At 46.8% G+C, this 26,272-nt stretch overlaps 1 protein-coding gene across 1 annotated transcript; it reads left to right on the top strand.

Moving 5' to 3' along the window:
- Positions 1–3,171: 3,171 nt before the first annotated feature.
- Positions 3,172–25,572, top strand: LOC115342321 (maltase-glucoamylase, intestinal-like). Its single transcript, XM_030016441.1, has 8 exons — positions 3,172–3,223; positions 3,276–3,628; positions 3,873–4,073; positions 4,159–4,304; positions 14,892–15,060; positions 15,736–15,832; positions 16,916–17,028; positions 25,320–25,572. The coding sequence occupies exons 1-8, from the start codon at positions 3,172–3,174 to the stop codon at positions 25,509–25,511; spliced, it is 1,323 nt and encodes a 440-aa protein (XP_029872301.1). The 3' UTR covers positions 25,512–25,572.
- The last annotated feature ends 700 nt before the right edge of the window (positions 25,573–26,272 follow it).

Genomic DNA, 26,272 nt, shown 5'->3' on the forward strand with positions numbered 1-26,272 from the left:
GCAATGTTTCTTATTACGTATCGGAACAAGTGCTTATCATGCCCCTGCCTTGTATAAAAGGCTCCGTGCTGCCCACAGAAATCGGCCTTCAACCATGGAAAGGATCAGGAGCCTGTGTTTCTTGGCTGTTGTGCTAGCAGGTAAATGTATGGCACTTGCTTTTGAAGCCTATGACAAAATGCAAGATATAAATGTGATGAGAACAGAAGAGCTATTTAGGGGAGGCGATCATTTTACTTGGAGAAGGAGAGAACGGGCATGGCTTTAACTCCACCTGAGGTAGCTGTGGGAAGACAACAGGGCTGGCTTGTTTAGAAATATATCCCAGTCCAATAGTGTCTTCATTCTTGGGCACCAGCACAGACACACTGGAGTCAATGGGACCATTCAGCTGCTGAAAGCTACCCTGTGCTTTGCTAGTTTGCTTACTGTGATTTTTTCCCCCAATATGCCAGAGGTTAATTCAGTCTAGAGTCTAATAAAGGCAGAATACATCTTATGTTGGTAGATAAAAGAAGAGGGAACCTCTGCAGCAAATGCCTTTGAAACATGTGGATGAACCCAAAATATGAAGACTAATACTATTAAAAGGCGTGCTAATCCTTTAATTCCTTGCTCATGCCTTATCACAGCATTTTCTAGCCTAACTTCATAAAATTGAAGTCAAAGTTTTTAAAAATCAGTGGGGATAATTTTTCATTTGTATCTTTCAAACTACCTTGCTTTAGCTTCTGTTCCCATGGAAATTATCGTGGAAAAGCAGCAAGTAGCCATAGCTATTGCTAATATTCAACTGTTCATTTGCATTTCATTTTCTATGTATGTTTACAGACATAGGCCATAAATGCAGTGAAAATGATATGGAGATTTTTAAATTAAAATGCTTTTAAAAAGTAGGGAAGGAAAATTGCGTCTTCCCACTTGCTGCAATACCATTGCAATACTGTAATAGAAGTAAATCCAGGAACAAGGGATGAATGAAGTTGCAGCCTTGTTCAGCTGCTCATGCCTGCAAGTGTTTGTTTTCAAAATTTGCTGGAAAATTTAAGCTTCACGTTGATGGGGGAGGGGGGAATTAAAAAAATTTCTTGGCTCCTGCTGGGGCAATTTTTTTTCCTTTGAACTAGCTTTTTCATTCACAATATCCTTCTTATGAAGTATTTTGAAAGTATTTTATTATACAAATACATCGATAAAAATCTCCCGTGAACCTATGCTATATAAAATGGTGCTAAGTTAATAATACACTGTAGTATGTTCAGTCATATTCTTTGATTTCAGCAATGAAAACACCGATGCTGCATTTGACTCTTACTGGAGAACAAAACAAAACAAAACAAAACAACCAACTAAATGAAATGTGACGGGTTTACTCTATTTTGTGCTTTGTCTGCCAAGGTGTTAACTCAAATGTGCAAGGCACAGCAGTACAAAGCTGCTGGACACAGAAGCCACGGACTGACTGCAGAGGTGGTGCGTGTACGGCATTTTTTTGGCCTCTGTGGTTGCAGATATTTAAGGACCTCAGGATCCAGAGGGCTGCAGGAAGCCTTTGGAATCCTTCCACCTCCCTCAATTAGAAGGAGTTTTCAGTGCATAGCGGTACAAAGGCAGGGCATTCTTTCCATGGGACTTGCGATCTGGCTTCCCACATCTTCATCAGGGCCAGAGGATGAAAAGGCAAAGCCCAGACACTTCAGTGTTTCATTAGACCACTGGTGAATCCTCCCTGATTTCTGCTCCAAGAAGAAATAATTTAGGGATTGCAGAGGGATGCTTGTATTCCTATTATGCTTTGGATGAAAAAGGGGATCAGAATTTAGGGCTTTCCTATGTGACAGATCACGGGGGGTGAATGCTGGACAGAAAGCAGCCAGCCTGTGGGGCGTGACTGTCCACCCCAGAAAGCAAAGGTGGAAGCCAAGCCTGCCTGTCTGGCAGCTGGTGAAGGTTAACAGGATTTCACCTGTTAATTCCTGCCTCTAGAAGGTGATACGCGCATGGCAGTGAGGAGCGGGCTCTGCTGTGCATCCTGGGAGCGTCAGACCTGAGCGTCAGATGCTCCGACATCAAAGGATTCAGCTCCTGCTTTTCTGCATTCCCATCCCCTACTTGGAAACCAACTCTGGCATCGCAGCATGATGGCATTTTCTAGTGAATCTAGTTTTATTCTGTAAATTTTCCCACTATACATAATTATTGCTTGTGCATATCTGCTCGTAATGTTCTTTATTTGGAGAAGCCCAGACTGCATCAGCAATCACGTTTTAAGCTTTCAAGCACACAACAGTCCACGTAAAAAAAAATATAAAGCAGAGGTATTAGTCATTTTATGGAAAAGAGCAATTATCGTTCAAGTAGATTTAATCTTTGAATATTGCTGTAATGACTAAAATGACATAAGTTAACTTCAAAATAAGTATGCTGCCTGCGGTACGCCTGCTCTCTTTAAGAATATTTGATAACAGAACATTTTGTCAGCACGGCGGGGAGGTGGTCTCACAGTCCCCTGGCTCTCCAGAGGCTCACTCTGTGCAGGGAAACCACAGGGCTTGACCTGCAGCTGCAAAAAGGAAAAGATTTTGCACCTTACTAAGAGGCTTTTGTCAGGACGATTCTGCAAATGGCTGATCTGTGCCTTTTCTTTTACTGCTGGCGTCTTCCCTTTGCTCATAACCATACCTGTATTAACATAAACTAATACTACATATATGCAGTAGTCATACAATATAGAAATGAAACCCAATACAAACATATAAAAGCAGTATTTTTATATGTATCGCACAGGTGCATGCTGTTTTCCCGTATTTGTATCTATATATAGATAACCTCTGTGTATAACGTGGGAGAGAGTAAGTACCAGAAAACATAGCATTTTAGTGTCAATAACAGTCAATAAGTTTATACTTTATTGAAGTACACCTTCTGTTCAGCTAGCCTGACGTGTTGCTCTCACACCTCACCAGCAGTTTCATTAGCCTGCTCTTTAACTTTCCACGAGTATTTCAAGCAAGCCGTGATTCAGCTGAGCACCAACAGCTCTGAGCACTGAACAATACAGACGCACTGCCTCGGCTTGTAAAAGAAACCGCTTGCTCGTGTCTCGGTCACGAGCAGGCGTGCTGCTCTGGCATCGTCTTAGTCAAAAGAATCACGCGTATTAGCCCCAAAATGGGGAAAGAACACAACAGCGAAAGAATAACTAAAGAAGCTTGCGTTGCGGGTATTTTTAACGTGGTTCTCTGCTGCTCTGCCTGCTTTTTCGCCGTGTCCAGCCCTAGGCGGGCGCCTCGGCTCAGGCCGGGACGGGCAGCGCGCGGGGGCTGCGGCGGCGCAGAAGCGCGTCGACTGCCACGCGCAGCCGGGCGCTTCCCCCGAGGCCTGCGAGGCGCGGGGCTGCGCCACCGGCGTGGCCAAGGCTCCCTGGTGCTTCTTCCCCGAGGACGGTCCCTACGGCTACGCCCCGGGCGGCAACACCGAGAAGACGGCCAAAGGCTGGAGGCGAGCACGCGTGGCTCCGTCCCCGCTGCGGTCCGGCGCTGCGCCGCGGCCGCCCCCGGGGCGGCTCGCCAGAGACCTTCCCCGAGCCGCTTCGCCACCGCCCGCTCGGCTCGCGACGAGGAGGACGGTGGGCGCGCTTCCCTGCGTATAAAAGCCGCGCAGAGTTGGGGTCCTGCGTTCGCACCACGCCGCCGGTGAGGAAACCGGGCGCTGGCGCGGGGTGGGCCCTCCCACCCCGGGAGCTGTGTGCCGGGAGACCGTGAGGTCTCCTTGCTTCGGTAGCACCTGTTTTATCCATTAACGGCAAGGAGAGCCCGAGCTAACCTCGGAGACTGTTTCTCTCAATAAGTCAGTGCCTTGCTTTTAAAGAGCTGACGTGGAAGAGCCGAGTTGCTCCCCCCGGCCCGCGCCAGGGTGGTCGCAGGCAGCGGGCGGTTGCGGTGGGCACCAGCGCGTGTTTCTGCCGCAGGGTGACACTGAACGAGCGCCAGGCCTTGTCCCTCTTTGGAAATGACATTTCCCCGGTCGTCTTGGAAGTGGAGTTCCAGACAAGGGACAGGCTCCGGTTCAGGGTGAGTGTTTTTGGGGGAAATCATTCAACTGAAGCAACGCGTGCTGACAAATGAGCTAACCTGCCTCCTCCTTGCCTTGCTTTAGCTCTACGACCCCAACAGGCAGCGGTTTGAAGTCCCACTCAAGAGTGACTCCCCCGGGGTTACTGCTGATGAGGCCAGCTACGACGTGGAGTTTGCGGATGACTCCTCGCGCTTCAGGATCAAGAGGAAAAGCACCGGCACTGTGCTGTGAGTACCAGATGTCATTTGCGTCGCTTTTCACAGAAATGAAGCGTGACGGGGCAAGGACTGTTTCCTCACACCCTATTGCTTGGGGCTGTGTGACACAGGCTCAAGCACAAACTCGATGTGGCATAAATACAGATTTATGTCTTGTCCCTGGAAAACACTCATTATTAATAGGAGTATGTGCCTGTATAACAGACAATTATCTGTGTGCATGTATGAAAAGCTATTCAGTGTGTCAAATAACTTTTGAGGCTACAATTTCACAGATTGGGACGCTGGTTGACTCAACTCGTGAAAGCACTGAACTAAGATTTCTGAAATTTGGGGTGTTTTAATATGTCAGAAATTGAGCACCAAATCTCCTGACAATCTCCAAGAGGTAGGTCTTGGAAACTACAGCTCAAAGCCACAGAGGCCATAAGCCTCTAACTTCTGCCGATTTCAGTGAATGGCGTTCGTGGGTCTAGTTTGTCACTCTGCAAAAATACCAGTTGTATTCTCAAGCTGGTACCATAAGTTTAAGTTCAGCAAAAGCTCCCCTCACTAGCAAATGTCACCAGTGTCAATTTTCCCATTTTCTTGGCTTCCACCAACACACCTCTAGCGTGTAAAGCTACTTAGCAAGAGTGTCCCAGTCAAGGTGCGCTCCTGCTAGCTGCATTCGGAGATGCTACAGCGTGGCATTATCAGCAGTCCCTGGCTGTCTGCGGTGACAAATGACAGTGTTACAGACCGCTCTGTGTTATTGCTGCTTGACTCAGGCGGGCGAAGGAGATGCACAGAACATAGAAATATGTGCACCGTTCGCATCAGGCTGTGGCTGTGTCTATATTAGCATTTTAATTCAGATCAGCAGCACCTTTTGACATGAATCTCCTGATTATACCCACCTCTTGTGCATTGGCTGACCTTGAAATGATCCTGAGGAGCGAGGATTAGGTCCCTTCCATGTGACCTTACCGGGAGGTGTTCTCTGGGAGCACACGCAATGCGATCTGGCTGCTAACAGGCTGCTTCAGAGCAAGCCCCTGACATGTGTGTGGCCGCTGGGTCCGCAGCACCGGCTCTGGCTGTCTTGCACCCCACCACTAGTGCAAGCACGCTCCCAGAAGGTCATTGGGATCTGAGTGGTTCATTTTATGCATTAGAAAATCTAACCCCAAACCAAGAAATAAAAAAATTAGCTCAAATTTCCCCCCTTCCAAGAAACCTTTTGTTAAACAGACTCAAAATACAAGCATTATCTCTGTGAGCAGTGTAAGGATGGCTTAACACATGTGATGCAAGTCAGACAATACAGCCTCTAGAATGGCTTAAGTCTGCAGATGGAACCACCGCTCTGCGTTTTTAATTAGCTGCCCGTCCTTCTAAATTAAAATCTTGTGGCATCTCTTTTTATACATGTCACAGTCAATTCTGTAAAGTTTTCTTTTTGTAGACTATTGTAAATGAATATATTATGCATTACCCCAATAACAAAAATAATTTAATTCCTAGTTAGACTTAACAGCTTTTTGAAAACAGTTAAAGGCCCAGTTTTCTTCTCTTTCTAATAAGAGATTTTTGTAAAGGCTCATTAATTGGAATGGTGATGTAAGCAGTGAATGCATAATGAGACATGGCGAGCGGCTAGCTCATGGCCCGTTGTGCTGGTTTTGGCTGGGGTAGAGTTAATTTCTTCATATTTTTATGACGTCTGTTCCTATTCAGCCCTCCTCATCTTCACCCAAACCCCAAGGGTTTAGCCTCGGTTAGTCAGGGCATCCTCAAACTTGGGACATCCCAGTTAAGGGAAGGGGCCTGCCGTGAAGCAGACGCAGGGTTTGATCCACGGGGCTGCCAGAGGCGCAACTCCAGCGAGAGGCAAGGGAGCACAAGCCGGTCGCCACTGAGCAGGTTTCCAGGAGGCACATTCGCTGGCCTGCCAGCGGCCCGGGGAAGCCTCCTCCGTACCCCCGGCAGTGGGGCACCCCTTGTCCCCCCAGAATCTGCGCTCAGCAGCAGTGCAGGCGTGGGGTGCAGCGGCGATGTGCTGCAGAGCCCGGGGAGGTAGAGGGCAGTCTTGGTTAGTAGCATCGGCGCAGCACTCCGCTATCGAGCATCGCCGCTGGAAAAGCATATGCTGCCTCCAGGCAGGTAAAGGAGTTCTCTTAAAAACAAACTGACCTCCAAAAGAGGAAATTGCAGTTGAATATAATGTACAGTTAATGGATTTTTATCCTGCAAACAACGGCAGGGCTGCTACTAAAAGATTCTTATCAGCAGAGACACAGGATTTTGCATATAGAAAGGGAAATTATATGTTCCCAGGAATTTTTGTTTCGTGTGAAATGGCACAGCCGGTACTTATAGACTGAAGGATCCCACCCCGGCAGGGAGCTGTTCCTCTCACAGCTGAATCATATTTGGAGTTAAATTCCCTGTGTGAGGAGCAAATATGCTCCCCTTTCATTTGCTTGCCTGTCTGTCCCATCAGAGTGAGCGAATGCAGATGCTCAGAGATACCTCTATGGCTTGACTTAGAGGGATTTGCAACCTCCTTAGCCACCTGAAGAGCTGTGCAGATGGAAATCTTCTTTGAAAACAGGAACACAGGTTATATATCCTAGCCTAAAAGCCATGGGTGGCTGCATTTGCTTGACTGGGCAGGATGAACCCTCAGCAAGCAGTGTTACAGGAGCATTCCCACCAGTGGCATCTGGCATGTTAAGTAGATTTTCATGTTAGTTCAATCTGCCCAAAGGCAGGTTTGGAGGCGTGGGAGGTAGGTGTGAGCGTGCTCTGCGGCTGCAGCAAGGGCTCAGCAGGAACTGCTGCAGAGCATCTTCATCATTGCCTTGTCCCCTGTCCCTGTCCCAGGCGCAGTCTGCAGAGAAGGTGGTAAACCCCAAATTTTTCCTTTGGGCTCCCTCCAGAGGTGGAAGCTGCTGCTCCAGGGCACCCAGCACGCCTGGGGCCAGGCACCGAGCCGCACAGCTGGTGGCCTTTGTGGCTGTGCCAGGTTGGGGCAGGCTGTGGAGGCAAGTGTCCCTGAGAAACAGGTAAGCACATAACACCTGGAGGGACTTCAGTCTCCTATTTTAAGCCATGAATGGCTATGGCCTTGCTGTCTCAACAAACAGCTGAATCAATGATTAGTCTTCATATGCACACAAATATTGCACAGAACAGTTGATGTGGGCAAATAAAGCCTCTTCAACAGGTGCTGCAGTTGCACTGCCCAGGTGTGGGTGGATAATAACTCATGTCTACAACAAACCAGGTCTGGGTGCTCTCCTGGACCTTTCTAATGTGTCTGAGGAAGGCTTTCCCATTGTAAAGCAATCCCAAATCCTCAGAAATCTGTTGTACATGGTGCTCCTTATCCCTGACCAGCAGCTTCGCACTGCTGGATGACCCACCCCCCCAAAAAAGCCTAAAATCCCTCACGATCCCCAGTGTACTCTGGCACAGCTGACAGTCCATGTGGGGAGGGAGCCGCCTGTCCCGAGCAGAAACATGGTAAGGGTTTGGGTTGTTCTCTCAAAGTTCACGCCTGTATTTCTTTCCCCTCCTTTCCGTGGTGCAGTCTATCCTGCTGTCAGTGTCTTTGTGTCACAGACTTTGCAGTGATGGGGTAGCTGACGGCAGGCTCCCTGTCTGCCTTCTTGACATAAAACCCCATCCCAACTCTGCCACTTGTGTGCACAAAGTCTCTTCTTTGTGAGGAATGATTCAATACCACATTGGAAATGTCACAGGGGAGAGGTAGCAGAGACTTTGAGGTATTCCTGAACGTGCTTTACTGGTGTTTCTCCTGCTTGCTGCTTGCGAGCAGCCTTTGCCGTAGCCAAGCTGCCCAAGTGCTGGCTCAAGGAGGGCAGGACAAACTCAGGGCTCCATGTAATCACAATAACAGGGGAGAGGAATGAATTATGCGAGGGGAGAGACATTAACAGCTGACTGCCAACCTCACACAGAGCCAGGAGCAAGAATAAAAGGCCAACTTCTGCTACATTTTCAGCTTGCTCCGAGGTAATCAGGCGAAGGCCGCTGCTTCGCCTGCGTGGGGTGAAAATGAGGTGGGGTCGTGCAGGGAAATGATCCAGATGCTGCTGGGCGGTTCTGGGACCAGGAGCTCTTGGGCTGCCTCCTCTTCTCCTCCCAGTAATGCCTCTTGGCTTACTCCCTCTTACCTTTCTTCTTCTCCTCCACTCCTGTCCTTTTCTGTCCCACCCAGTCCTGCCTGCTCCTGCTCCTCTTCTTCACCCTCTCCCACACACCTGCTGTTTCAGTGGTGGCCAGGGAAGGTCCTTCCCCATGCCAGAAGCTCTCCAAAGCTATGGGGGTGAAGAGGTGCCACCTCCACGTGTTCACTGGTGAGGTGCCTAGGAGGTCAGATAAGACCCAGGGGCAGGCAGAGCCCCTGCTCCCGTACAGATGGGGAAAACCAGAAACCAGCAGCTGATTTAAGGCTGCAAGTCTTAGATCTGAACCACCACAGGGACTGGGGCCTGGGTCTCCCACCCGGGACGTGAAGCTCCTAAACTACCAGCCTTGTGGGGCAATGGAGGCTGTAGGGAACCTCTCCCCGCTCCCACGATGCTTGGAAAATACCTGTTTTGGCAAATCGGTGTGATCAGTGGCAAAATGTTTTGTCAAGAGATTTGTAATTGGCTTTAGTTTAATAAATCCTCACTCAATGCTATCCTAGCTGATCTTGCAGCTCTGCGAGGGACCTGGCCCATTGTTGGCCAGGGCCCTACAGCAATACAAACAGGAGAGAAAATATTGTGTTGTAATAAGGCAGGCGAGGGAGCAAAATGGAGCTTCTGCGTTTAGTGGCATGTGCTCTCAGGTTGAGTACTGTTCTCCTTTCTGCTCCTGCCACTAACAGCAGCAACCACTGGAGGAGGTAGTATCAAGTGTGAGCATGAAGGCTTCAAGAAAGCATAGATTTCCTCAAGAACAGAGAGTAAAAGGCCAGGAACTGTTTGCTTTAAGGCAGCGATAAATAACAAAGACATCCTCATTCTGCAGTGTGTGATTACTCTGTGGGACTCGTTGCCCCAGGGCAGTACTGACATGGGAGGCTTAGCAGGATACACATTCATGCATAATAAAAAAATCATCTGTAAGAAAAAAAACCAACCAACCCAACTATTTTTGTCTCCATGTTTCACAACATAAGCTAATTCTATGAAAACAGCCAGAAACTTCCTCCATAAGCCAATTATTGCAAGACTGGCTCTGAGTGAGATCTTATGCCTTCTTCTGCGATATCTGGCTTGGGCCATTGCTGGAGACAGGCTGCAGAGGGATGGACTATTGATTTGATTCTCTACTTTAACATCCGTTCTCCAACTGACTTTTCCTTCATGATGTCATATGAATAATGGAAGGCAGAACATTTTTCCCAAGCCAGATAAGTGCTCCTTTCTCTCTATTAAGAGTTTGGAATACCTCATTTGCTATCACACTTGGGAAGATACAGCACAAATAACTGAAATCTAATCAAGATTTTCCCTAATTTCCAAAAAGGCTGCTGCAGAGTTCAGCTGCCTTTTTTATTGATTGTGGTAGTAAGCACAGATGCCACTTACTATGAAGATATTTTTACATAGGCAAGGCTATTAGAATGATTTATAACACTATTGTCTTGAACTGCAATTTTGCTGAAAGCAACAGGAGCAAATTGTGTGCATCATGGGTAGCTTGGGTTTGCTCCTAGTTTGTAAGAGCCATTATTTTAGTCTTCTAATCATTAAGATTTATGTTATGTAGGCAAGAAGTATTGTAGGTATATCACTTATCCAAGTGTTTTTCAGAACAAAAATGAAGCATTATATATCCAGCCACTTATAGGAGATGCCCTGATACCATGACGATGAATACAGTAGTAGTAGAGCAGAACTGTGTCAATAACTGTAAATATACCCTGCAATTCTTTCTTTTAAAATGTCACATTTGTGGAAAATCTGTTGGTTACTTGTGCTGACTTTCTCCACCTATTTGATAAATCACCTTAAAAGTAAGATAAGCATAAAAAAATCCATTCTTGGTGTGCCTTCTGCAGTCCAGTGGTGCCCCAAGACTTACAGCTAATAAGGAATACATCTGTGGTGACACAGTGTGTCATGGTTTAACCCCAGCTGGCAACTAAGCACCACATAGCCGCTTGCTCACTCTCCGTCCGTGTCCCCCCCCTCCCCCCCCCAGCAGGATGGGGGGAAGAGAATTAGAAGGGTAAAAGTGAGAAAACTCGTGGGTTGAGATAAGAATAGTCTAATAATTGAAATAAAATAATAATAATATTAATAATAATAATAAAATAATGTAATGAAAAGGAAAATAACAGAGAGAGAAATAAACCCCAAGAAAGGCAAGTGATGCAAATGAAAACAATTGCTCACCACCAACCGACTGATGCCGAGCCAGTCCCCGAGCAGTAGCCCCCCGGCCAACCTTCCCCCAGCTTTATATGGGGAGCACGACGTCCTATGGTCTGGAATATCCCTTGGGTCAGTTGGGGTCAGCTGTCCCGGCTGTGTCCCCTCCCAACTCCTTGTGCCCCCCCAGCCTCCTCGCTGGTGGGGTGGGGTGAGGAGCAGAAAAGCCCTTGGCTCTGGGTAAGCACTGCTCAGCAGTAACCAAAACACCCCTGTGTTATCAACACTGTTTTCAGCACAAATCCAAAACATAGCCCCATACTAGCTACTGTGAAGAAAATTAACTCTATCCCAGCCAAAACCAGCACACAGTGGAAACATTTTTCAGCAATCTGAGAGCAATGGAAAATCACGGAGACCTGGGCTCTTAAGATGATGCACCCCAGCAGCTCAAGTGGGATGAGTCAGGGACCAAGTATATTAGGGGTTCATCTGAAAATAGGGCCTATATTCCTCAGTCCCTAAGGTGCTTTACTGCTTTATAGGCAGCCTGCATATACAGCGATAGCCTGTGCTCTCTGAAAAAGTATGCCTGAGCTCTGCCAGGAGGCTTAGACCCACTTTCCTGATAGACGTGTGAAGTTTCCACCTGAATTTGCACATAGATAATACATATGGTGTGCTCCCTTTCACAAGGCTGTGGTTTCCAAAGGGTCTGGAGGCCAAAAAAAAGCAGATGTTAGGACATTTTCTGCAAGAAACTGAGTGGAACAGGTGTTCACACCTTAAAGTAATGAGCTCATTTCTCCTGGATTCATTGCAACAAGAAGAAAAAAAAACCCTCTCCCACCCTAAAATGATTTTTAAATGTCCGGATAATGTATGATATAAGTCCTAATGATGTATCATATATGTGTCCCAAGCCTTGTAATTCTGGAGGTTTTATAAGACCACCTTTATAAGAGCTGCTTGCTCACAGCAGGTGAGTCAGTGCCCCGAGCCGTTGCACACACTGCAGTTATTGGTCTCCAATAAACTTCAACAGAGCAAAGTCATTCAACCGGGTAAATCATCATGTCCAGTTCGTTTTACAAAGGACTGATGATTGCACTTCTGAAAACCATTTTGTACTGCCTTTTAGTCATCCCCCTCAAACGTTGTGATAATGTTAGCCATAAACTACACCTTCAACGTGAACAGGATGTTTTACCTATCTGCCTACCCACCTTCCTTTAATGCTGTTTCCCTGGTCTGCTGCAGTTATGTTTTGTCCTGGTGGCCTGAGGGTTGACTGCTGGATGTGAGACTAGTTCACTTGCTGGCCAGAAATGTTAATTTTCACACAGACCTTTTCAATCCTGAATCATTCTTTTTTTCCTGATACGAGGTTAAAAAATAGAGAGGTTTACTCTTGAGTATAGCACACGGTGTTTGGAAAAACACGCTAGCTTTTATCAGTCAGACTTCCCGGACAGGCATCAGGCAACTGTTAGCAGGCGATGGGCCAGGCAGACGTGTGGGAGGCCAGTTTGTACTTCCACAGGCAGGGGTGTTCCCACCACAGAGGCACTAAAGCGTTGGGACTTTCAGCAGTGAACCTGAGTGCAGCTATTACCTCTTGTGCAAAGAAAAGGGTTCTTGTCCTCACAGGCTTTGCCATGTCTAACTGCTGGTAGGGATTGAATTTTTGACAGTGAACAACTGCTCATCTGTATTTTTAGATTTTTTTAGATCCCTTCTGGTGTCCATCACAGCACTGTTATGGTTTGTAGGACTGTCGGAGGGGAACCAGGCAAATTCCTGCGCACATGATGTCATTTTATGCTCCCTCCTGTTTTATTCCTTCTATCTGCTTTAAACCAGCAGGAGTGGAGGTGGGAGAAATACAACATTTTCTTTTATTGTCTCCAAGTGTTTAAGGAATGACAGACATCATTTTTCCATTTAAATGATTGCTCTTTGCCAACACAACACAAGCAAACGCATAAAGTAACAACAGCTTACCACAGCGTGCTGCAGAGCACGAGGGCAGCAGCTTGGGAGTGGAGGCAGAGAGAGGTGCCAGGGGAAAACCTGTCTGTGCTTGCCTTCAGATGGAGAAGACATAATGGTGTCCAGAAAAAAAAGAGAAAGTCATTACCAGTCGTCTTATGTCATAGTTAATGCTATATTTAGCGCATGGCCATTCTGGCAAGCGGAGGTCTAACGAAAGACGAGGCTGATGGAGAGCAATGGCTGGCAGCACAGCGCGGGGAGCTGCGCCGATAGGAGCGGCAGCCCCTGGGGATGTGAGCGATGGAGGAGTGCAGAGCGGGGCACTGTTTTGGCAATGCCGTGCAGAAGTTGAGTGCGTGACTGTGGCCCGAGGGAATGCATGAGGTATAAAACAGTTTCTCCATGCCATTTAAAGGCGTGGTGGGCCCAGGGGTGGTTCCTAGGGTTGTGGTTTGCACCACCCCAGTGATCCTCCTGGGCAGGGACAGGACTTGCTGAGCAGAAGGAGCACTTTTAATGCCATGGTAACACTAATTGCTCTCACGATGGGAAATGTCAGTGCCGTAATGTGGGTACCGTGAACGTACAAAGCCTCACGTCCTCTGAACAGACATCATGGAGAGTGCTCAATGAGTTAGGACAGATATTTAAGCTCTTCCCAAAGCATTTCCCCTCTGGCGTCCTTTGCTTTTTGCATAACCCTGTGGTCTGCTCAGAGCAGTGACCGTGCCTGCCTCGGCACAGAGCAGAGCTATGTGACGGCACTCCTTTGGACAGGAATATAGCTCCAGAGCCCATTCCCGTTCCTACACAGCAGCAGCCTCTTGCAGAAAGGCCTCTGTTTGCCAAGGGCTGGATCTGATTCTCAGGGATATTTTGCGTGCATTAACCTTCCTATAAGAAAATAACCTTATTCAGTACTGCATGTAGGTGGAGGAGATGATGGAAGGGAGGGAGGGTTGCTGCTGGCAAACAACCAAATCAAGATCTAAGTACAAATTCTTACTTTTCCTGCTTGTAAGAAAGGCCAAATAGACTTTTTAAAAAATGCATACATGCTTCAGTCCGTGTGCTTGGCTTAGGACTTGTCTAGGACACTTTAGGGATAGATTGTGTCTGTTTTGTGCATGGGGAGGCAGGAGGGTGCCTTGCATCCACTGCTGGGCATCCCTGTGAGTGGCTGCCTTTGCTTCCTCGTGGGGAGAGCAGAGCTTGTCCCCACGCAGGGGTGCTGGTGGCACGGGTGGCAGCCAGGGCTCACCAGGCAGTGCTCCCCCCGCGAGGTAGCGCGGCTCCCTGCAGACACAGCCTGTCTTCCACTTCTCTGATTTACCGGTCAATTTGATCAACCATTTAATTTTGTCAAAATCATTGATAAAAGACCATTAAAAGGAGAGTTATGCCTCTTCTATGCTCTATGGCTTTGGCTCATTTATTTTAATTAGCTGTAACAAATTCATGGTTAAACAAGGCTCGAGAGGGTGCTATCTAAATGTGGTACTCATGGCATACACAGTACCATTAACGAAACACTTCTCCACAGCTTGACTATGTTCTCCCCCATCTAGCTTGCAGCTCATTATAGCACTAGAGATAGGAAACAGAATGTAACACCTAATTAAAATGTGAGCCTGTGTCCACAGATGAATCAATAGGAATAAAGGCATTAAGCTGGTAAAAGAAGTGGGAGAGTCATCACAATAAAAACATCTCATTCAAGCAGAGTTTGGAGGAAGCTAGCCCTCTGCTTTAGGCGCCTGCATAAAGTCAGGGGTAACACGAGTACTTGGGTCCTGATCCAGCAAAACATTAAAAAGTAAAAACTGATAACAACTAACTGTCTGTTGGTCTCATTAAGGATTCCGAACCCCACTGCGTAATAACAATTTTTAGCCTGCCCTGTTGGTTGTCATAGAAATAGCACAAGCAACCACTTATTTTGGTAATAGGATTAAAGATAGTGTCTTCTATTATTTTAGTTGTTCTTTTCAAAATTGTACTGATGCATTTTATTGTGTAAGCAGATGAGAGAGCTGCAGCCATTGCAAGATGAATTTAATGTGTGTTAGGTTAAGCATGTTAAAGGCATGCATAGAATTTAATGTTTTTTTAATATTGTTTCTCTCCAAAATAGAGGAGAAGTATAAATAGCCAGATGTGAACTTAAAATGATGCATACCAAAGATAAGCAAACTAATCATGTCTCCCTCTATTTGTCACACAGGTGGGACAGTCCCCTGGTTGACCTGTTTTTCTCTAACCAGTATCTTCAGATCACAACTACTGTGCCATCCACTTCGGTGTATGGGTTTGGTGAACACGAGCATCCATCCTTCAAACACAGCATGGACTTTGTTACCTATGGCATGTTCAGCAGGGATCAGGCACCAGCGGTAATTCACTTCACCCAACGCTTTGTCCTAACTTGTATCACCAAAAGGAGGTGGAGCTTTGCCAAGGGAGCACCTCTCTCTCTGATAACACTGCTAATGTGAATCAATGGCAAACCCAGGATGTCACAGGTTTTGCAGGTGTCATAGGTTTTAATTAAATGACAAAATGATGAGTCATTTTGAGGGGACTTTTAAACCTTTCATCAGAAGATTTCTCATGGTGCAGTTAGTTTTCAGAAAAAAGTATTTCATGTGCCAAGACCCTGGTTCAGGAAAGCATTTGACTTCATCCTTGGATCAATCCCTGTTCATCCAAACAAACTGGACTTCAGCAGGACTCATTAGATGTTTGGCTAAACCGGGGTCAGTGGTTCATGAATCTATTTTAACTTAGCAAAGCAGTTCTTACTCATGCCATTTTGGAGGCTTTGGCAGAATATGGAAGGTTTAACTGACAGCGACTAAAAAGTACCATCGTGATGAGGCAGAAAAAAGAACTCTATTCTATCAATTTGACTTCACACCAGTTTAGATGAAAAAATCCCCAGCCTTTCAAAACAAGTCTCTAACTATGAATGAATTTATTTCCTTGACTTTGCATATGTACCTGGCTGACGAAAACTATGAAAAATAGCAAAAAGTCAAGCCATACCTAATGTGCTGTTTATGTTTCAGCCATTTGCCAACCTCTATGGAGTTCACCCTTTCTATATGTGTGTAGAAGCCGACTCCAATGCCCATGGTGTTCTCCTTCTGAATTCCAATGCACAAGGTAAAAAGATATATGGATTCCCTATATGGATTGCATGTAGAAAGACGGTAAATTAGTAAACATAAAAAACTGTTTTACTGATTGCTTTTTCAATGTCATACAAATATGAGTGACTGTTCCATAACTGAGGTTCCAGGAATTACTATAAAGTTTTCAAAGGGATTTCATTAGAATGACTGTTTAACAAGGTAAGGTATTTTCAGTGAAACTATATGATTAATTATTATTATTTTTTAAATAGATACACATACAGGGAAAGGAGAAGGTAGAAGAAATTTCCTCTGGGATTGGCATAACTGAATCAAATCGATTTAGGTTAGTCCTATATTCCGTCTGTGGAGAATAGTTTTGTGCGTTGCCATGGTCACCTTACTGTATTAATCTAGTAGTATAATTTCAGAAAAGGGGAATCTTCATTCAGTCTATAAAATCAGTTTCCCCTGGCAGCAATGACTTCCAATAAGAAGATTAAAATAGCATAGAGGAACCCTAAACACAAGCTTGTGGTTCCTTTTTGTATAAAACGAAACTGAGACAAATGGATCTGTGCAATCTACTCTGTGTGGGTTTCTGTGATTTATTGCTGCACAATGCCAATCTGAAAGTGGAGATTACAGAAACACTGGGCAACTGCTAGCCTAGGTACAGGTCCTGTTTGCTCATCCAGTCATACCCACAAGGCGTCAGGTAGTGACTTGAATGTATAGCCACCTCTGCCTGTGCACACATTTATGTGCAGAAAAGCCCAGCGTGCATACACTTAGGATAGGATAGGATAGGATAGGATAGGATAGTTCAGTCGGAAGGGACGTACAACGATCTTCTGGTCAACTGCCTGACTACTTCAGGGCTGACCGAAAGTTAAAGCATGTTATTTAAGGCATTGTCCAAAAGCCTCTTAAACGCTGACAACCATGGAGCATTGACCACCTCTCTAGGAAGCCTGTTCCAGTGTTTGACCACCCTCTTGGAAAAGAAATGCTTCCTAATGTCCAGTCTGAACCTCCCCTGGCTCAGGTTTGAACCATTCCCACACATAGTGCAGAGCTGGTTTGTATTGAGAACCCGTTTTTTTCCTTTCAGATGTTTCTCTGAGTCCAAACCCATCTTTAACTTTCCGCACTATTGGAGGGATCCTTGACTTCTATGTCTTTCTTGGACTGACTCCTGAAAATGTAATTCAGCAATACACAGAGGTTAGTAGAAAAGTACCTATGGCACACAGGACAGTACCTTGTAACAAACTGTCGTCAGTATCTGGTAGTATCAGCAGGTAGCACAGCCAAAGCTTTGTCCTGATCTGTTCATACAAAGTGGTAGCTTCAGGTCCATGGGCAACCCGGCATGTGCTCAAGCATCTGTGAACGGTCTGTCTGAGTATAGCAAGCTGGCTGGACATTCAATGCGCGTCTCCAGCCATTCCTGCAGCATTTCAGTATTGACAGCAAGAGTGCATTAAAGGAATGCAATGATTAGAAAGAAATTTGTCCAAGCTTACTCTTCTCCAGGCCATGATAGTTTTACAGTCTTCACTACATGACCATAACTGTATTTTGGCACTGTGGATGGAGAAAACAAACCAGGCAAAGCACAGATGGGAATGTTTGGGAACTTTACATCTGCTGGACTTCAGAGATGTTGAATGAACTTCAAAGACTTCAAGCCTTTATTTTGCCAGTGGAATTGCCTGTTGATTTTGGAGCCGTCAGCCTGCTTTTTACTAATGAAAACCCATGTAATTACATTGGAGAGCATAGATGTGAAAAAACATATTTACTGCTGTCTCACAGAGTATAACTACCTGCTTTTCCAGTTGCCCAGTGTTTTCTGAAGAACTGAGCATACACATGCAAATAGCTGTTTTGGGAGTGTACATGCAATTCTTATCCGGTGAGGGCTGCCCAGAAAAAAGAAGCAGGTAACATGTTCTTTGTGGTCACTAAATGCCAGGTGATGCATTAACTGAGCCGTTGCACAGAAAATTGCCACCTCAGAACCAAGCTCTGTACATAAAGAAACCAGTGCCAAGCCTAAAGAGTGTGGAGCAAAGCTGAGAAGGGACATGTCACTGTGAGAAGGGGGATTCATGCATGCAGACCCTGAGGATTAAGCTGCAACTGGAGGTGCCGAGCAGCCTGCAGTAGGGCTTCCTGGAGCCAGGCAGCAGGAGCTCACAGTAAGATGCTCTGCCTTCCTTTCTGCTGCCACACCAAGGGGCTCGAGCTCTGATTTTCAGCAAACATTTTGTCTTTCCTGGCTTTTTAAAGCCTCCATATCCTATGCTTGCCTTCTTTTAAAGTGCCTGAAATGGGAACAAAAACATTGTGGTTTGGACCAAGGGAAAAAGAGGATTTAGCCCAGAAGGAAAGTATTGCTGGGTTCTGTTTTGGTGATGGAAGGGAGAAGCAGCCTCCCTCATGCCACTGTTTTGGGAAGGCTGGAGCCTCCCCAGGGCAGCGGGCTCTGCTAGACCTTCCTTTTCCAAGCAGAGGTTCGGGTGGTGCCTCCCAGAGAGGTGGGAGGCTGCTGGTCCCCCTTCACGTCTCGGAGCAGGAGCGACTGCTCTGTTGCTCAGAGGTTTCCAGCTCCCTCTGCACATCCTCCCCACCAGCCACCTCCAACCCTGGTGCCACAGACCAACCAGCAAACTGGGTTTTGAACTTACACATTGGCAATCAAACCAAAAAAAAAAAAAAAAAACCCAAAGAAAGAAAGAAAAAGTAAAGGGACTCTCCTCATAGCCGCAGCTGTGATCCCTGCGATGAAAGCACCTATTTCAGGGGAGTCGCTGCAGCAACGCAATGGAAATTAGAGCCATCCCCATTTCTTTTCAAAGTCTTTTGCTGGTGTTTGAAGGCAGCATTTCTGTGGCTTAGCAGGTGGCCAGCAGCTGAAAATAAAATGAGAGAGTTCTCACTCCCCAGCTGATGGGTACTGGCAGCTCACTTTCCACCCCTGCCTCTCTGGAAATGGAGCTGGAGCAAAGAAAACAAGGTAAAGGGGAGCCAGTGGGTGTCTCCTAACTAGACATGTCACATGCCAGGACAAAAAAATCCCCTGTTCTGTATTCTTCAAGCTTGCGCTCAGCTCTCTAGGGAATCTTAAAGAATGCATGGTAGCAATTTCACAGTGAAATAATAACTGCTTCAGTAAACATCCTGAAATTCCCGGATCGCAAATGTTACAGTTACCATATTATTAGTCTCTAGGGTAATGATTTGGCTTTTATGTACAAGATATGTGGGAAGGTGAAGGAGACAGAAAAGACTTTATTTTTCAATTGTATTTTCTGTCACACTGAGAGGACTCTCGCATGCAGTCATTGTCACGGCCCGGGGAAGGAGAGGGGGTGGAAAGGAGCAGTGTGCCTCTGCAAGGCACCACTCAGCAGCATCCCTCAGCTCCCTCAGCTGTTTGCACGGGTCTCCTCTGGGAATTGGTGTTTTGGGAGCTCCTAGCTACAGGGGACCATGGTGGGGCCAGGCTGCCCTGCTGCAACGCACTCCTTGGGGCAACGGCACTCACCTCCCGCCTGTGCAAGCGTCTGCCCAAAATCACTGCACGGGGCTTTTTGCTGGCACCGCCCATTGCATCCTCTCCAGGATGGCCCCAGTGGTATGGCAGGTTGGCCAGGTGCCAGCTGGTGTGTGGTTGTTGAGAGCAAGGGAGCTGTGTCCAGAGCAAAGTGCTCCACACATCTCAAACATTTTGTGCTGTTGCCTTCACTGCCACTTTGAGACCTGAGCAACCCCCCCGGCCCCCGCTGTGCTTGTTTCTGTGAAAGATTTAGGACCTTAGCTCTGCTCAGTGCTTTTATGCAGCTCCCTCCAAACCAGTGAGTTAGGAGAGCTTTGTAACGAAGCTCTTTACTGGGTCTCTGAAGTACGCAAGCTTTCCCCATGCACCTCTCCAGGTTGCTGCCAGCACACAGGGGTGGCCCACGGGCTCCTGCCCAGAGCCGTGGCTGCGTGGCCAGCTGGGGGCCGCCAGACTGGGCCAAGAGCGGGGTCCCTGCATGGCGATCGGGGATGATTGCAGCTGCCCCGTCAGGGCCACCAGCCTCTCTGTGCCTTCTCGGGGCAAGGACAGGTGGCAGCGAAAGCCGTGGCGGCCCCGGGTGCCAGCCTGGCCTAGGCTGATCTGCTTGAAATGGGCTCCAAGAGCGATGCAGGGAGCGGGAAGGAAGCAGAGGGCTGAACGCTGGTGCCTCCGTCCCCCCTGCTACGTGTTGCGCGGGGCAGAGGTGGGCTGTAGGACGCATCCTGCCAGTGGCACCACAGAGCTACAGCAGTGACGGCAGCGACAGGGCATGTGCTGGGCATCATGCAATGGGAAGGGGAAACCTCCATCCCAATTCTTCTGCTCCCTCCTCAGCCCGGCTGCAAGGAGTGCTGCTCCTGGCACATCAGAGACGGCCCCGCCACAGCTACATATATATATATATATTTGACAATAATCACACTTTTCTCCTAACACAGAAGAGGTCCAGTGTGCAAAACATTTGTATGACACAAATCTCACTTTTTATGACAAATGCCTTGGTTTGCAGGAGGGTGGGAAAAAGCAGTAGTAAGCGAAAGAGCTCAGCCATTGAGCTGAGCCTAGCCGAAGCTCTACAGCCAGACCTAATACCAGACCACCATTGCCAAGTCCACTGGTGGACTTTCAGGACAGAGTGACAGTGTGTAGCAGTAGCATATGAGCTCCATAACAAGACACTCAGGAAAGTTATAGTTCAACAAATGGACATTTAACAGATGTTGGGTGAAGGTCATGAATTTGTTATTTTTATCACAAATTATCCGATGACAAGCTTTAAAAGACCATACTGCATGTCTCCTAATTCTGTTTTGAGAGCAAATTGCAAACTGTAGGATAGTTCTGGGTGGAAGTGACCTCAGGAGGTCTCTAGTCTAGCCTCCTATTTGAGAGGTAACATGGGGAACCTGCTTGTACCTACAGTTTATCACAGATGATTCAGTGAGAGTTTTGCAGTTGAATTCATGGGTCCCCCAAGAAAGACTAAGCAGCTGTTAAGCGTTTGTGCAGCAAAGAACAAGGTTTGAAGACCTTGCATTGAAAATCCTTAAATTTTTAGACTCGTGAGGTTGTGAGCATCTTCTTAACGGTTCAGCAGTTGCCGGGCCTTTCTTCCTGCTCTCCTAAAACAAAGTTCAGCTTCTGTGCCTAGACTTTGAGAGAAAGTTACCCTCTGCCTGACTAGGTGCCCACAGCACTCACCTGCCTGCCTTAGCCATAGGGGATGAGCTGGATACAGATATCTGGGCCATAGGAGCACCTGTGTAATTTAGCCATTGTGTGACTATCCAAACACACTATTTCTCTGACTAAATCCAGAGCATTAGCCCACTTGGATTTTTATAGTTTCCTCCTACAGCTCTTCCTTAAAGAAAGGAAGTTTAAGCAAATATCAAGCTTCGAGAGTCATTTTATATGTCTAATTAGGGTGCAAGATTAGCAGTCCTTCATGTTGAGCCCCTGTACCTGCATTGCTGGAGATCTCGGCTCCTTTGTAAGCATGGGAAAGAGTCTCTCCCTCTGCGGCCTCTATGATATATATGGCATAACTCTTCAGCCATCTCTCTCGCATCAAAGTCTTTGGTCATAGTGTTAACAGAATAGGATCCTGCTTCTATCCATGTTTAGTTGGTATCCTTGATGCTCATAGTAATAATGTTATTTGTCCAATAACCCAACACAGGGAAAGTGAATACAGATCACTTGCTCCCTGGGCACAGATTTTAGCTGTTAGATATACGTTTTTTCACTGAACTTTGTTCTTACTGCAAAACGCTTCCAGGGTACCTCCTAGCTTCATCAGCTCTCAGGTGCATCTGAAAAAAGTGAAAAAAAATTACATAATGCCAAGTTATGTAAACCTGGAAAAACTAACAGTGAATTTATTAAACAACACCAGGAGTTATTTAAGAACCAAGTGCAGGAGGAATTGTGGAACAGAAAATAAGATTTTTTTTTTTTTTTTCTGCTTCTGCACTACTGTATCTTCCCATTTTTTTTTCCTCAGTTTGGATACCCCATATGTTTGCTGTTTCTGCATTTCTCATGTTTTCCTCCCTCAGTTCCCCTGCCATACCTCATTTACCTTTTCTGATTCTATGGGAGTCAATTTTGCAAGCAGGCTTTCTCTGCCTACTGCATTTTATGATCATTTGTATGCAGAATGCAATCTATATGAATTAACTAGATCCTAAATATATATCAAATCCAACATGAGTTTTCAGGTTTGCAGAATTACATCCCTGCCTCTGCTGATCCATCTGCGAGTAGGTACCATATGTCAGTTACTTTATCAGGAAGCTTCAGGGGGATCCATTAGACAAAGTCCGCAGCATAATTAGAAAAAAGAACATTTGTTTTCCCAGCTGCCCTGTTTTCATCCTTCCTCTTCAAATGTTCTGCTGATTTCAGTTAAGCTCACCATAGATGCACCAGCCTGGTGAACCTGGGAAACTAATTGCTTTAAAACTTAATATCTTGCTTGCAAGGTGGATTTTCTTCAGTTGGTTCAGCTGTAATCCCAAACTCCTCAAGGGATGCCGTGTGTGTCACGAAATACTGCCTCGCCGTGTGGCAGCTCTGCAGTCCGCAGGCGAGGCAGCACCGTCACGTAAGGGTGAGTAGCTGGACCCCAGCAAACCCCAGCGCCGGGGACGTGCCCTTTGGGAAGGACCCTGGCCAGCACGTCGGTGGCCACAGCTCCACCTCCAGCCCCGCTGGCGTCCACCCGGGTGCTCGATGGGACGTGGGGACAGAAGCAAACCCCCATCCAGCTCTTGAGCCACGTTGTATTGGCCACGTCCCGGGCTGACTGTGCTCCCTAGCGAGGGGCGACCTGGGATGTCGCAGGACGCGGAGCAGGGCCGCCCAGCGGTTCCCGCTGCCTCTGCCCGGGCTGGTCACCCCCGTGGCCGTTCCCGTTTCCCGGCCCGCTCGGGGAGAGGCAGCGGATGCCACGCAGACATCCCGCCAGGGCACTGGGCTCTGCGTTCAGCTGCAGGCTTAATATTTATCAGCTGGTCTTCCCTCTTCCTCCTGTCCGAGGGGAGAAGCCTGTACACAAAACATTTTATTTCATTAGGGAGTTCTTTTGTTTTGGTCTGTCTTTTTAACCTTGTTTGTAGAGATCGCTCTCTGTTTACAGGAGAGAAAGCAAGGGCAAAATGTGCATCTGCTTTAGGAGCACGAAGTGGTGGGGTTCACAGAGCTCATCTTGCAGCCTTGGCTCGTCTAAAACAAGCTCTGCTGCCTCCTCGGATGAATTTATCCTTCATATGGTGAGTGGAGTTGTGACAGAGAAGCAGACTTCTTGCCCTGAGGCTTGCCGTGCTCTGCTGGACACCTCGGTGCTGCCTCACAGGGTGTCTAGGAGATCGTCCCGCGTCATCGTGCCCCATTCAGCTCTCCGTGGGAAACCCCAGCAGAGCTTGAAAGATGGTCTGGGGGATCAGGTGCGTCCGCGCAAGCTGGAAAGAACTAGTGACACACGTAACCAGACGAGACTGCACCGTGGTGGCGACGATGTGTCTCTGCCGGCTGGCCTCCCGCTACGTGGTGGGGGGCCGCCTCCGCCTGGCCAGGGCCTCTCGCGGCGAAGGCTGAGCGCGGCCGCGTGAGGAGCAGGCTGCTGATAGCTGCTCTTGGTTCCTCTGAAGGGCTTAGCCTCCAGCTAAGTTGGAGGTGAAGTAGGGTTGAGGAGGGTGAAGAGAGTTAAGTCTGGTGGAAGGGGATGAGTAGCAGGTGTGTGGGGCAGATGTGCTGCCCAGCCGGAGCATCTCTCCTGGAGGGACTCAAACTCTTAACCTCACCAGTTGTTCTGGCCTCCTCCTGCTTTTTCTGAGGTGAGATAGCAGCATCCCAACAAGTGAAAACACACTGTGTAGCCAAATTTGTAATGCTTAGTGCTTAAAGTTTGCCTGACTGTCCACAAGCCATTCTCATTTGGAAGGAATTTACCCCATGTATTCCCCCAGCTCGGGTGCGTTAAAACATCCTCTGCTTTCCCCTGCTTCTCTCCTGCATCTGTTTTTCTGTCCAGTCTAGTTTGCACATCCCATCAGCTCTAGCATCCGTGATGTATTTTAGAGCAATTTCAAGCTCAGCATTGCTTTCCCAGGTCAGACTCTTACTGGAGAAAACCCCACAGGAAGAGTGCCTCTATGTATTGCGATCTCTAGAGAGCTTACCGATGCAAGAGATACAGAGTGCCAGGAGTGCCTTGTTTTATTTAATTAAAGTAGATGGGGTTTAGCTGCCAATATGCAAGTTTTGTTCTTTTTCACTTCTTAGTGTAATTACCTAACTGTGGAGATCCACAAGGAAATAAGGGAGGAACAGTTATTTAGCGAAAAGGAGTCAGTATCTGCAACTGATTAGTAAGTCATGGGTGCTTACTAGCTACTCGATTTTCATGTACTGCCTGCAAGGATGTTAGAAATACTGAACAAAGGTTCATTTCATGGGATCTAACTGTTTAAAACTGGAGCAAGGATTTCAAGAGTTGTCCCTCAGAAAACACCAGCTTGTACTAATGAGGCAACACCAGATTTCAGCTTATTTCTAGAAAAGGCACATCATGGTTGCTCGCTGCTTGTCCCAGGTTGCCGGAGCAGCTCTCACCGGGGGAAGCAGAGCAGGATGCCTCGCTTCCCTGTGCTCACAGTCGAGTTTCCTCATGCAATTTGCAGCTGGATTACATGGAGCCAGTGGAAATCAAATATTTATAAAATCATATTTAACTCATTACCTTGTGTTTCAGTTGAGAATTTCAGGACCAAACAGTAACTCTGACCTTGAAGAGGTTTGTCGGTGCCTGGCAACACAGTGCTATGGGCCAGCAATAAGAGCAGTCAGTCATAAGTAAGTGAATTTCATCAGGGTGGTGTGTAAATATAATTAAAACTTCAGAGAGCTCAAATAAACATCAGGCTCTTGATGAGTTAGTTCAGCTGGATGCAGCAAGAGAAATTAGCAAAGCTGACGTTGCTGTGTAGCATCAGAGATTTGCTTGCTTTGACCACAGGGTTTGTGGACTTGCCAGGGGTCAGGCGGTGCAAGGCTCCACGCTGGCTTTCCGCTGGTGTGCACCATGTAAGTGAAGGCACGTGTTACTGTGCAGAGGCTGAGACCACAGCGAGACCTTCATTTAACATTAACCTGTGTTTTATACACCGTGTCTTCCACTGGGGTGTTCTTAGAAGTGATGCTCAGTGTGGGTGTCCCTCGGAGCCTCTGCTAAGGACAAGGGTCCACCAGGAGAAGCTCTTTTTTGAAGCCGAGCACACTGTACAGTGAGCCATTCTGAGAAAGGAAAGGGTATTTCATGGGGGTGTGATACCTGTGCCCTCATCTTCGTGGCTTAAATGAGCTGGGAGCCTCTGCTGGTGTTTCAGAATAACTTCTCTTCATCTCGCTCTTTGCATTTCTGTATTCCTCATTCCTGCTGTAGGCCATTGGATGCCCACACATGCCTGCCTACTGGTCTCTGGGATTTCATCTCTCCCGATGGGGTTATGGCAGCATTGATGTTTTAAAGAAAACTGTCGATCGCATGCACTACTATGATATACCATATATAAGTATGGATTTTTCACTGTGTATGCTAATTTTACAATCCAAAGTGCGACGAATAAAATTATAATAGAGGAAAAGTGATTATCCTACAAAGAGAATTGTAGAATAAAAGGATGTTCATGATCTTATGGAGTGGTTTTGCATGTAATATCTTTATAATGCTTAAAAGAACATTTAAAGCGGGCTTTGAACATGAGGTTTAACTGCTGCGCTTGGCTGCATAGCAGGCAATTCTGGTGTGGATTTACTGTTATGCAGTACGAGGTGCTAGCATTTTAAAAATAAATTATGTTACTTCTGATGCATATCACTGCCAAACAGTTGCTGAACTAGGACTTCTACATTTCCATTTTGTCCATCGCTACCATGTAAGTTTATAGGAGCTGAATTCAGCCTGACAACTACTTACAAGTGTTATAGCCAATTTCTTAGGTTTCATTTAATATGTTAGTTTTTAGAAATGCAGTTGCATACATTCTGATTTTCTGTATCAAATACTTCAATCATAGAATCATAGAATAGTTTGGGTTAGAAGGGATTTCTGTATCAAATACTTCAATCATAGAATCATAGAATAGTTTGGGTTGGAAGGGACCTTTAAAGGTCATCTAGTCCAACTCCCCCTGCAAGGAGCAGGGACAACTTCAACTAGATCAGGTTGCTCAGAGCCCCGTCCAACCTGACCTTGAATGTTTCCAGGGATGGGGCATTTACCACCTCTGGGCAACCTGTTCCAGTGTTTCACCACCTTAATCGTAAAAAATTTCTTCCTTATATGTAGTCTGAATTCACCCTCTTTTAGTTTAAAACCATTACCCTTTCTCCTAT

This window comes from Aquila chrysaetos, chromosome 5 (assembly GCF_900496995.4).
Source record: "Aquila chrysaetos chrysaetos chromosome 5, bAquChr1.4, whole genome shotgun sequence".
In the NCBI taxonomy this organism is placed as follows: Eukaryota; Metazoa; Chordata; class Aves; order Accipitriformes; family Accipitridae; genus Aquila; species Aquila chrysaetos.

Excerpts from the sequence above, each read along its gene's own strand:
- LOC115342321 (XM_030016441.1), top strand. The coding sequence starts at position 3,172 with ATGGGGAAAGAACACAACAGCGAAAGAATAACTAAAGAAGCTTGCGTT. Across the intron at positions 3,224-3,275 it reads TAAAGAAGCTTGCGTTGCGG|CCCTAGGCGGGCGCCTCGGC; the intron begins GTATTTTTAACG and ends CGCCGTGTCCAG. Across the intron at positions 17,029-25,319 it reads TAATTCAGCAATACACAGAG|GCCATTGGATGCCCACACAT; the intron begins GTTAGTAGAAAA and ends TTCCTGCTGTAG.